Here is a 12,195-nt window from a genome sequence, read left to right on the forward strand (position 1 = left end):
AGTAATATTTGTCTTGACATCCCTTGACAGCCATCAGTACTGTCAGAGTGTTTGGCCAAGTTATGCTGCTAATAAAATACTAGTAGTGTTCATGTTTGTATTCTATTGTGCACTGTCCTGCCTTTCATATAATTTTTCTTTCACTGAGCTCATACTAAGTCTGCTCACTTGGTTGCTTCTGTATGTATACAAAAGCAACCAAGAAAATGGAACAAAGCTAATAAAGGCTTGCACCCGGCGGTTTTGTGCTGCCCGAACCACAAACATAAAACCACCACAAACAAGTCTGCATTTACAGTACTCTACATGATAGCTAGTTCTTCTGAGATGAAGGTAGTGTTTGATATTTCCTAGATTATAGCAAACATAGATACATTCAGAATGTACTGAGGTTGTCTGTAGGGTTGAGATTTTCACTGCTGAAAGAATGACTACTGTCCAACTTGAAAATCCACACAACTCTTGTGATGTGTGCATGGCCTGATAGCTTTTATTTCTCCACTGTTCTTCATCACCAGATCATAGGACAAAATCATTGTTTGTGTATTTGTACACACAGGTAACAAAACAAGTACCTGTACCCATAATCCGTTAATTTGGGAATTAGCATTCCCTCAGAGCTGTGAAGTACAATAATGTTATCAGCTGTATATGCCCCTTCTAGCTGGTCAACTACATATGATTTAAATTCCAGTTGCTACTCAAACTCATTATCATCTTTTGGCTCTGCAGGAAGGAAAGGTTCCACCTGGAACTTGTATGCTGGGGTCCCTTTTGCATGTACCAAAGCTCTGGTCACAAATGAGCCTGTAGAGAAAGAAGATTATGAGTAAACAGCAGCTTTGGCCATTTGCATATCATGAAATACCGAAGATGACTATTATCTAGAACAACTGATGGGTTAAAAAACCATCAAATACATGGACATCCAAGCTAAATGAAAGTATCTTTCTATAAAAATGATGCTTTTGATCTAACCTTGAATCACTCATCAGAGACACAATAAATTTTGTCAAAAATTTTCAACAGGAAGGAGGAAAAGATTGCATTACAGTAACACAATGGCATCAACTGAATACAGACTTTAGGGAACATACCAAAGTGGAGGGGTTTGTGTGTGCAGACAGCCTTGATCATACAGTCAATGTTCTCAGTCAGTTGCTGATCTGTCATATCCAGCTGTAAAAAAAAACAAGACAAAAGAAGACAATCAGAAATGGCTGACTTCACTCCCTTTTCTGTAAAATGTGTAAAGGTAGTCCCATAGTTTTTTTTTCATGCCATAGGGTCAGTGGTTTGTTAACCACACATACCTAGGGCACGGTATTGGAAGCAGAGCCCTTCCCTCTCGTTCCACTATCCTAGGACGTCCTTGCACTATCTTTCACCTCCCCAACTGAAGACAGGTACCCATCTTACACCTGGGTGGAGTGAGGAAAGTCCTGTAAAGTGGCTTTCCCAAGGACACAAGTTCTAGCCAGGAAACGAACCTGTGACCTCTCCATCTTGTGTCCACTAAACTGGCCACTAGGCCATTTGACGCCACAACAACTTTCTGTTGTGCAAACTTTTTTTAGACTTATTGACATAAATAGCAGCATTACGGATGTATGATTATGGAAAGAAAAACATGACTGCTGAGAGCACCCTACTCACCCTCCCGATGATGACATTGACATGACCCTTCCCCTCCTGTGTAGGTTTGTTAGGGTAGGTCAGGGCAGAGTATTTCTGACCTCTGCTCCACAAGTCCACCATGAAGGGGATGTCATGTCCAACTGTGTCTGCAACACACAGACACACACGACTTACACAGGAACTTCACACTGCATAAAGCTACCTCTCTACTCAGTCAATGTTTAGAGATTATTATTAATACTACTTTAATAATTTCAGCTGCTCATGAATAAACAAAGATTCAAACAGAGAAACAAACAAATACATTAATGAGAAGAACAAATATGATACTGATCCCAGTAACTTATTCTGATGCTGCAATGTTTCTAGCATGACATACCTCTCTTTTTCTTAGGAAATTTCTTCTGAAGCTTCTTCTTAAGGACTTGTAGGTCAGGGATGAGAGAGGGGACTGACACACAGTAGTCAAAGTCAACTTTGTCTTGAAGGATCTGTAAAGAGAATACAGATGCATTTGTTGAATACCTTAATATTTCTTGAACCTGGTGTATAATGATACTGTATTTTTGTCTTTTAACATACTGCAATATATTTTTCTTGGTAGAAATAAATCAAGAAATTGCAATCAAATTTTGGTAAGCGAATTGTACATCTGACAAAGGTCGACGTGCTTGACTGAAACTTATGGTGCATTTCTTCTTCAAAGTTTAAACTTTACAAGTATAAATTTTAGTAAGCTTCAAATTTTCAATTGTTTGACTGAAATGTACTTAATGATACTGTTTCTAAATATGTAAGGGCAAATTCAAAAACTCAAACAAAAGTACCAGATTTTTTCAAGCTGAAAACTGTTTTTCTTTATGTTTTGGATTAGCCGTTACCTTTACCCCAACCATTTTACAATTTTTATTTTTATTTCGCCCTCTCGCTCCATATTTTTTATGAAAAAATCCGTGAACCAAGAAATTAAATTGGTGTGGCCTTAAGCCGATGTTGTATCTTTAAAGACAACAACAAGCCATAACATTGCAATATGTAATGGAAACACGTATGTTTTTAATGAAAGAGACTATTTCAGACTCTAATTTTGCAAAATTCATGGCTGTACATTGAAGCTTCTGCTGTATTCATGATTTGTTTTGCATGATAAACCTTAAAAGGTGAAACACCAGTTTTGTAAATTATGTACAAGCTGCATGAGACTGGACTGTACGGTTTGATCCACTCACACCATTTTTGATAAGTGTTGTGGAATCTGTAACTTGTGGCTTCCGGCTTTACATCCTATCTAATGACAGGACATCCCTAATTGAACCTAGGTGTTCATTTTCACCTGAGTTGAGTAGAGAAATAGGTGTTCAGTGCCTTTCCCAATTGCACAACACTAGAGTCTGCTAGGGATTTGAGTCAACAACCCAAACCACAAGGCCACTTAAACTTAACAGAACAAGTCCATTAAACAAACTTCAAGTTGAAACACCAGTACTCACTGTTGCAAACACTAGTATCTTCTTTGGTTCAGTAATGGTGTGGGGAAGGTGGACACTACCCACAAATGGCTCCACCTTTTTCTGTAAAGAGAACAGGTAAAAACTTTTCAGTCCTATGAAATATACCTGTAGATCAGCTTGGATTTCGTCCATTTCCCCTTAGACATTTCTGCTTCTTCCTCTTTTTTATAAAAATGTGTACAGCATATCCATGTGACATTGCAACTACATGTATCTTGTTTGTATATTTGCCAACATGTGAACTGTACTTCAAGCAGGCAAAATGTCCTTCAGATACTTACAGACATGTAAATATCTTCAGACAATCTCTGAAGTAACTCCCAGTATGAACATTAGACTCAAAGAACAGAGGAACATTTAAAGACAAGAAGAAAAACAGACTGGATGACTAAGGTAAGAAAATGGTATTTCCATTTCTCCCTAGAGGGGATAGAAATAAGATTATTCTCACCTTTTTCTCCAGCTTCATGTCCAGCTGTAGACTGATCTGTACCCAGATGTCAGGTTTCCTGAACTCCAGCTCTGCAGCTCTCCTCATCTGTTGAAAACATTCCTCCAATGGGATGGGGTTCCAGGGATAATACCTGCAAAAGAAATCATACAAGGGTTCTAGCCAGGATTTTATTTTAGCGTAGTGGGAATGGCATGGTAGCGAAGCGACCAATCAGGAGATTGGTGTAGAAGGGGGATCTTGGTCCTTCCATGGTGAGATTTGAAGACGTAGAGTTAAAAGTTAGGATTTTGGGGTCAGTATTTAGTGGCATATCATCATTTTTCATTGTTCAGACATTGATTAGTCATTGTTGAACAAGCAAATGACTGCAAAGCACCACTACACTAGTTAAAAATTAGCGTAGTGGCCCTTATTTTAGCGTAGGGGTCACAAATTTTAGCGTAGTGGCCCACTACGCTAAAATGCACTAGCTAGAACCCTGCATACCATTCATATCATATGCAAAAGTGATGCACTATAGTGTTCAAAACTTTACGTCTGTCATCTCTTATCTATCCCTTAGTTTCAATAAACAGAAGCTCTGGCAACAATTTTCCCCCTCTTCTCGTTTTTTATTCTTCTTTTGTTTCACTCAGTATCCTGCCAGTCCATTCTTTCTTCTTTCTTTGATGGTTTCTTGAACGGCAGTTTTGGCTAGTTCCATTGACTGTGAAACTTTGTCGGACAACTTCAGTTTACTTTTCTTTACAGTGGTTATGTCTTCATAGCATTCAAGTCACTTTTCCTATTTTTGCAAAGATCTCCTGCCTAAAAGAACGAGGTGACATTTTGGAAAGGAGCAAGTTTCCTGTGTTTCAAGCTTCAGCCTTCCTGGGAATTAGCACTAATCCATGACTCGGATTTTAGGATCCTGTATTGAAAGTTATGACTTACAATTTTACTTTTCATACAAATAGTTATTTGTTATCTCTGAGCTACTTATTATATTGCTGCATCAATTTGTCTTTTTAAAAATTATTCCTACTTGCTATGCAGTAGTAAACCATCTTGAAAATTATAGATCACTATAGTCAGTAACATTTAACAAAGAAAACAACAATGCAATCAGACCTGCTCTTGTTGTATCTTTATGTAGTCATGTGATTACATGCTGTACATCATTTATAACTGTATAATTACAACACAGATATTGCCCCAAACACAATGATCCTTCCATCAGTGGATTCCTGAAATCAGATTCTGCAGATTTGTGATGGTAAGCTGGTTAAAAGCATGCTAAACCTTGTATAATCCATGCTTTTTCCCTGCAGGATGCTGCCAGAGATGTCATCACTGATCTCATGATGGATTTCGGTACCTCACTAACAACTAAAACTCCCACAGACCTGAGACACACACATCTGTGTGGCAGGGGGCCAAAGTCTCCTTTCTATATGGCACTATCTAAATCCAAAGCCTTGTATCTGACATTATGCCAAGACTCTAAACACTGGCCTACAAGTTGAAGATAAAAACTGAAATTGTAGCTGAGAGACCAGAATTTTTCTTGATGATAAAATACAAGGTTGGTCTTATAAGACGCATACTTATTGAAATCCTGAAGAGTGTGTGCTGACATCGCAGCTCAACTTGCATCTAAATATGACGATGTGAGCGCTTGACAACTTATATATTGTTTCATTGATATTCTGAGGTGAAACCAACAGTGGGGCTGTGAGTACTCATTGCTATTTTCAATTAAGCTGACTAAAGAAAAAGATAGTCTGCACCAGATAACTCTCATTTCAAAATAAAGATTGATAGTACAAAATGTACACGGAGCTACTTTTATCTTTCATAATACACCTTCAGACTGTAAACAAGACATCCTTCATGACAAACTAGACTAGTGAAATGCCCCCTTGGAGAGATGAAGAAGAGTGCACACATACCTTATATGGTAAACATCATCTGTGGGATACCAAGCGACCTTATTTGGAGGCTTCAGAGGTCTTTGTTCCTCTTCTGCATCTGTTACTTGTTGGATGGATGGTGTGCTGGCATGTGACGAAAATATCTTTCATTAGCATCATTATAAAATACATCAAAACAACTGGACCGAAAACAGATGCTAGAAATTACCATATCTGTATGCAAATATACTTTTTTTTCTGTTGTATTTTGTATTTATTCATCATCTTCATCAGTATCATTTTATTACTTATTGTGTTGATTCAATCTGTAACAAATAACATTTACCTGAGCTGAGTGTCTTACATTCATCATCATTGTCATCATCATAATTGCTATATAACATTCATCAGGTTTTAACTATATACTGCTTTATCAAACTGACAAAATTATAATCAACAGACATACAGAAGCTTGCTACTAGTATATCCATGTGTATCTAGGGCCAATGGAAATATAACAATACATCACATGCAAAGCCATTTAAATAGTAAGGCCATGTTAATTTGATTGTATGGATGTTATCTTTATGTGCATCAATTTTTGGCTGCTTTTTTCAACCATACTGTAAATTGTACAAAGCAGCAAAATAAGCAAATATATAATAACATAAAATAAAGTTGAAGACACCCTGGCATGAAAGAGAAAGGGCACTACCATGCGAATACATGTAGTCCATGCCATGCTGACTTACCTATATTTCCTGTAAGGTGTCATCGTTCTTTGCTGTAATAAAAAAGCACATGGCTGTCTTGCTGCTTCCCAGTGGCTTCTGATGTGACATGATGAACATCTAAGTATACCTGTCAGTGAGGAAGGGAACAATTGGTTCTTGTATTGCATCACATAATGTGTTAAAGCGTAGGTAGGTGATGAATTCCACCAGCAGCCAGCTTGCTTTTGCAGGGCTCGACATTCATTTTAGGGATTAGGTGCACTGGTGCACCCAGTTTAAAAAATTGGGTGCACCAAACAATTTTTTGGTACACCACTTAAATTTAAGTAATAACCTAATAGTAAAACTTACTTACAAGCTATCAAATTCTTAAACAAGTACAATGACAGACATTTTTATTATCTTTCTAACACTTAGATGTCAAGAATATGATGTATACTAGTATACTTTGATATCTTTACATACATAAACCTAAGAAAATATTTGGGTGCACCCTGTGCACCCACAGAAAATAATTGGGTGCACAGCTCCAATTTTGGGTGCACCTGCACCCAGTATTTCGAGCCCTGTTTAGAGTTTTATTTTTTATTTTTTCATTTGGTGGACCATCACAGCCAGGGGCTGAATTGTGAGGAGATAACAATAGACTGGGCTACATCGAAAGGGTCTGAAGCGACTGCCATTCGGCGCTAATTTAGGTGACCTCAATACGACAAAAATTGCCCCATGTGTGGCAAAAGGAGTAAATTTTGAACCACTCACACCGGGAAGGCCCCTATTCTTTTCAATAAGTGCGGTGGGTTCTTTGACGTGCTTGAGGTGTGGCTTTCCATGAGTACAGGACCTCCATTTAATGTCCTATCTGAACGGCTGCCTAACTGAAGCTATGTACAATGTACTTATTTTCACCTGAGTGACGCGAGGAAAGTTGTTAAGTGCCTTTCCCAAGGGCACAAGATCAGTGACACATCAACGGATTCAAACCCAGAATCTCTGGGTTATGAATATGAATCTAACATCCTACATATCAGATATTGATATAAAAGCTCTTTGCTCAATAAAAGCTCCTTGCTACTACTAACGCAAGGCTACGCGGGTCACGGGTTCCTCACTGGGCTTCCAGTGGCGAAAATATATTCAAAATGGCGTCATCACTGGACGCCCAGTGACGAAGAAAGTTCGTCACTGGTTTCCTAGTGATGAATTACTTTGTTCCAGTGATGACTCGGGACCCAGTGATGAACTCCGCTCGTCACTCGGGGCCCAGCGATGAACGTCATTCGTCACTGGGCACCGAGTGCGGAACCATCAAGGTCACCGGTTCCTCACTGGGTTTTCCAGCGATCAGTGACTCTTCGGCACTAGACACCGAGTGATGAAATTATTTCGGCACTGGGCTCCCAGTGACCACGTTCTAATAGCACTAGAATGTTCCAGTGCTGAGTTCGATGTGCAACAAAAACACCCTAATTCACATGTCGCCATAGCCGTGTTACTGTTAGATTTGGTCCGGGAGTGTGAGGACTTGCAGAGGCGACGTTAGTATAACTTTAAGTGCTAACTTTGAAATCCCCTCAACTGAAACGATGATTCCTTTTTCTTCAGTAAACTGAATATTTGTCGTCACTGGTTTACCAGCTGAAGTTTCCTCATCACTGGAAAACCGGTCAGCCTTTTTACCGGAAAACAGAGGAAAACACAGTTAAACACCGGAAAACACATGAAGGAGTGTATAATCTACTGAAATACAGTATGTTTTGATGAGTAAACATGACAGGTCGCTATGTTTTGCCACAGAATAATCTACATATGGCCCTGGAATGAAGAAATCGTCAGAAAATGCTTGATACTACGGGCCGGACCGCCGCCACCACCCGGCGGACTGGACGTGCTGATTGTGCAAAATTATGTAACGTTGACCGTAGAAGAAGCAAGCTTTATTAAGAAATACAGAAAACAGATTCTATCACAATCCGAGTAGATTCATATATATTATACTTATGCCAATATATAACAGATTTTTGCACTGAAGTTCGGTAGGTATCAGCTGTCTTGTTGTGAAAGTATCAGACCCCGCTCACCCCCACCTAACTCCTTCTGCTTTTCCCCCTACCCGTTCACCTTTTCCCCCGTCATTCCTCTTTACCCCCGGAGTAATTCCGCTTTTCCCCCGCCCTTTTCCTTTTCCCCCAATGGCCGCCGTCAACCCGAATTGCACGTAGTCGACACGAAAATCGTTCGGAAAGTAACAATAACGGTTGCGCCACGGAACATGAACTAGCCTATGCTCTAGTACACATACTGGGCCACCTTTCTGCCAAGTGGCGTTTCACAACTCCTTCCAGTCTGATCTGAAAAGCCATGTGCCGTCAGCAGCGCGTAGTTTGTGGCGCTCCACTACTACTTCCTGGAGGCTGCGTGGTGGATCGCCTGAGGCCGGCGCGCTGTGTGTGCTATGACGATCGGGCGACTCGCTAAGTTCGGCATTGATAAGGTTACCCCGGGAGTCTACAGGTCGTTCTGTTAAAAGAGGGACACACCGACCCAGGTTGGAAACAACGCAGGTAAAAGTCCCCGTGTCGATCCGAGGAGCAGGATCGCACCCGTGAATAGGCGTCTCAGCCCGACCAGCATAGTAGGACCCAACTATTTTTTATCTCACTGTGACTTGAATGCTAAGTAACGACAGAGTGCATTTCATAATATACCTTTTATTTTTTTTTCACAAACTCGCCATGTGTCCATTTACAGTACTTCATACATTTCTTGCTACTCGCATGTATTGTACGCCCTGCTGCATTTCGACTGTGTTCGTACACGTTCTGCATGCCATATATCAAAGATCCAACCACCCTTCCTTGAGTTACACTGTTCACAAACACAAATACAAACACACAGTACTGAAACCAAAGCATACGTGACGTGACGTATTAAAGACGCCACAGCCCACATTTTATGAAGATTTACATCAAGTGAAAACTTGAAATGCTATATATATAGCTACATGTATGCACAGGCAGAGAATGCGTACAATAAGCGTCGGAATCGTTCTATGCGCATGGAACGATTCCGACGCTTAGTGTACGCATTCTCTGCCTGTCTTTTGAATTGATTCTGTACTCGCTTTGTACCTCATTCCCATACTATATTGATACCATCACTTCACCATTGCATTTATAAGAATTATAAGATTCTGATCTTGTAGCCAAGCCTAATGATTTTCTGAAACGCTGCAAAACCCAGCCACCACTAGTTGCATTTATTTACGTGGAGCACCACAAACTACGCGCTGCTGATGGGACATGCTTTTTCAGTTTAGACTGGGAAGGAGTTGTGAAACGCCACTTGGCAGAAAGGTGGCCCAGAATGTGTACTAGAGCATAGGCTATTTCATGTTCCGAGGCGCAACCGTTGTTGTTACTTTCCGAACGATTTTCGTGTCGACTACGTGCAATTTGGGTTGACGGCGGACATTGGGGGAAAAGGAAAAGGGCGGGGGAAAAGCGGAATTACTCCGGGGGTAAAGAGGAATGACGGGGGCACAGATGAAGTACAGCGGGGGTTAAGAGGAAGTCCGGGGAAAAGGTGAACGGGTAGGGGGAAAAGCAGAAGGAGTTAGGTGGGGGTGCCGCTAAACAAACATGTATTCTGCAATGAAAACAAACATGGCCGCCGGGTGGCGGCGGCGGTCCGACCCGTCGTCTCATGCATTTTCTGACGATTTCTTCATTCCAGGGCCATATGTTGATTATTCTGTGGCAAAACATAGCGACCTGTCATGTTTACTCATCAAAACATACTGTATTTCAGTAGGTTATACACTCCTTCATGTGTTTTCCGGTGTTTAACTGTGTTTTCCTCTGTTTTCCGGTAAAAAGGCTGACCCCTGGAAAACTAGTGACGATAAATATTCCCCACTGGTAAGCCAGTGACGACGCGACTTCATCACTGGATACCGAGTGATGAGAAATTTACCCGTGACCTCGGTAGTTTTGTACTACTAACATAATTTTGGGCAAGGAGCTTTTAAGAGTTGAAGCGATCCTCAAAAATTTTAGGCACAGTTCTATAGGTTGCTAGTGAAACAACAGCCGTTCAACAGCAAATTCTTCCTAAAAAAAAAAAAAATTATTGGTTATCTGTTTAACGTTATCCCATGATGATCGCATGGTTTCTTTGTCTGTGTAACAATTCTGGCATGAACAAGTCTGGTAGCTACATCTACAATCTCTATGAAATAAGTCTGCAATCTAAGAATATCCAACAGTCAAATTTATCAGGTGAAATTTGTATATTTTCACTCACAGGTCACTAAGGCGCGAGCATTTCGACAGGGCGCAGCCATCTTGGATCCGGAAATTCCCGAATGATAATTAAGGGTTTCCGACTATTTCCGAAGTCTACCTCGTGCAGCAAGAGATGATTTTGTCCTACTGTGTCTTTAAAATGTCCCCAAAGTTAGAGTATCATCATGTAACAGGCAGCTGTACTGATTTGGCAGATATCGGTGTGCCTCGGAGCCGAGATATCACCAAAGCACAAAAAATACTGTGTTTCTTTGTGAGATTTTTTTCGCTGTTGTCATCACACAAAAATTGCCAGAATATCATACGTCACATCATAGGGGGAGATGGACATTTTGTTAGACATTTGACATAAATGAATACTAGTTATGTTACATTGAAGCCACAGTTAAAACTTACAGATACTTGAAAATCATTTTACTTGTTTACACTTTTTACATATGCATCTTTACGTTGTTTGATAGAGACAGTAATTTTGTTTGTCACCCCTCCAGAATAGTTGCGTCCAGAATTGGCCAATCACACATCGAGCTTATAATGAATTTCGGAGCTTCGCATCTCAGTGGCAGCCATGTTGGTTCACAGGTTTTGTCGCGGATTTGTGCACTGGCTTCAGCGCTGATTTTCTCTATATTTTTGTGCCCGTGAGATGACAAGATATACACACAGGTAAAGTACAGGAAACGTAGATTCGATAGATCATTGTATTTGTGTACAATCGTTCGGTTTTAGAGCGTCCAGGTGAAATCCTTGTGGGTACGTCAAGCAGATCCTCTCGCCAACACAGCTTGACCCAAGGGTTTTGTGTGGGGGATCTCTGACATTTTCCCCTTCCTCATGCACAATTCGCCCCGTTTTCTCAATTCTCTTGATATATTCCACAGTTTCTTTGTATACGTGGGCCACATTTTGTCCGTCTGTGTTATTCTGGTGGCCGATCTGGTGGTCTAGAGCTGAAGCTGCCGTATTTTCTATTGTCTCAGGGGTCTTTTCTGAGCAAATTTTCCCTCCCAGTGTTTTGTCTGTTGTAGCTAGCCCGCCTTTGTTAAACCAAACGGCATTTGAATTTCACACTCGTGTGCATTCGGATAAAATTTCACAGCTTACAAAATATATAGAGAGGCTTTCTTTCCTTTTTCTTCCTCGGACAAAGGTGAGTTGGAGGCTTATCCCCTCGTAGGTCATGTTTAGGTGACAGTACTTGAATGTGGGGACCAATTTTGTTCATAAATTTTAGTGGTGACCCCTTTCATAGTTCATCTTGTGTATAATTTAGGGCCAAATTATACTGTAGAATGACAGATAGCACAGTGGTATAGAGACAGATGCACAGATTTTAGAAATGTATGGAAAAAACATAAGCAAATGCAGGAAGTTAATGTTATATTATGTAGAATTGAGGACACGCTTCAACACTCACGAACATCTGATTTGAAACTGCTGTATGTATTACAAGGCAAACATTATTGCTAATATGTACATGTTTTGTTTGAATCTGTGTACAGATGTTAATACCAACATTATCAAAGAGTCTATTTTCCATATGTTTTACCATTAAACTTTAAAGATCGTACTGGCACTATTCTACCAAGGCAAAGAAGGGAATTGCCAGATTTGAACTTTAATTCAAGCCATATCTTGCATGCACAAGCCTTATTGCAC

At 40.3% G+C, this 12,195-nt stretch overlaps 4 protein-coding genes across 5 annotated transcripts in view; 2 read left to right on the plus strand and 2 right to left on the minus strand.

Annotated features, from left to right (window-relative positions):
• The window catches only part of LOC118410986 (dnaJ homolog subfamily C member 12-like), a gene marked incomplete in the record, with an annotated part of 6,046 nt that extends 5,946 nt beyond the window's left edge, over window positions 1–100 (plus strand). Inside the window, 1 exon segment of the mRNA XM_035812977.1 lies at window positions 1–100.
• Window positions 101–443: 343 nt separating this feature from the next.
• On the minus strand, window positions 444–2,177 carry LOC118410989 (39S ribosomal protein L1, mitochondrial-like). The gene is made up of 4 exons (XM_035812981.1): window positions 2,018–2,177; window positions 1,657–1,784; window positions 1,098–1,179; window positions 444–807 (listed from the first exon to the last, which is right to left on the minus strand). The coding sequence occupies exons 2-4, from the start codon at window positions 1,756–1,758 to the stop codon at window positions 698–700; spliced, it is 294 nt and encodes a 97-aa protein (XP_035668874.1). The 5' UTR covers window positions 1,759–1,784; window positions 2,018–2,177; the 3' UTR covers window positions 444–697.
• Window positions 2,178–3,089: 912 nt separating this feature from the next.
• LOC118410987 (39S ribosomal protein L1, mitochondrial-like) lies at window positions 3,090–10,829 on the minus strand. Its single transcript, XM_035812978.1, has 5 exons — window positions 10,535–10,829; window positions 6,248–6,356; window positions 5,535–5,639; window positions 3,601–3,733; window positions 3,090–3,209 (listed from the first exon to the last, which is right to left on the minus strand). The coding sequence occupies exons 1-5, from the start codon at window positions 10,572–10,574 to the stop codon at window positions 3,105–3,107; spliced, it is 492 nt and encodes a 163-aa protein (XP_035668871.1). The 5' UTR covers window positions 10,575–10,829; the 3' UTR covers window positions 3,090–3,104.
• Window positions 10,830–11,035: 206 nt separating this feature from the next.
• The window catches only part of LOC118410983 (CCR4-NOT transcription complex subunit 6-like), a 24,736-nt gene continuing 23,576 nt past the window's right edge, over window positions 11,036–12,195 (plus strand). For both annotated transcript variants that reach the window (XM_035812972.1, XM_035812973.1), the window contains exon 1: window positions 11,036–11,202. The gene's annotated coding sequence lies outside the window, so the exon portion shown is untranslated. The remainder of the gene's footprint in view (window positions 11,203–12,195) is intronic.

Source organism: Branchiostoma floridae, chromosome 3 (assembly GCF_000003815.2).
Source record: "Branchiostoma floridae strain S238N-H82 chromosome 3, Bfl_VNyyK, whole genome shotgun sequence".
Taxonomy (NCBI): Eukaryota; Metazoa; Chordata; class Leptocardii; order Amphioxiformes; family Branchiostomatidae; genus Branchiostoma; species Branchiostoma floridae.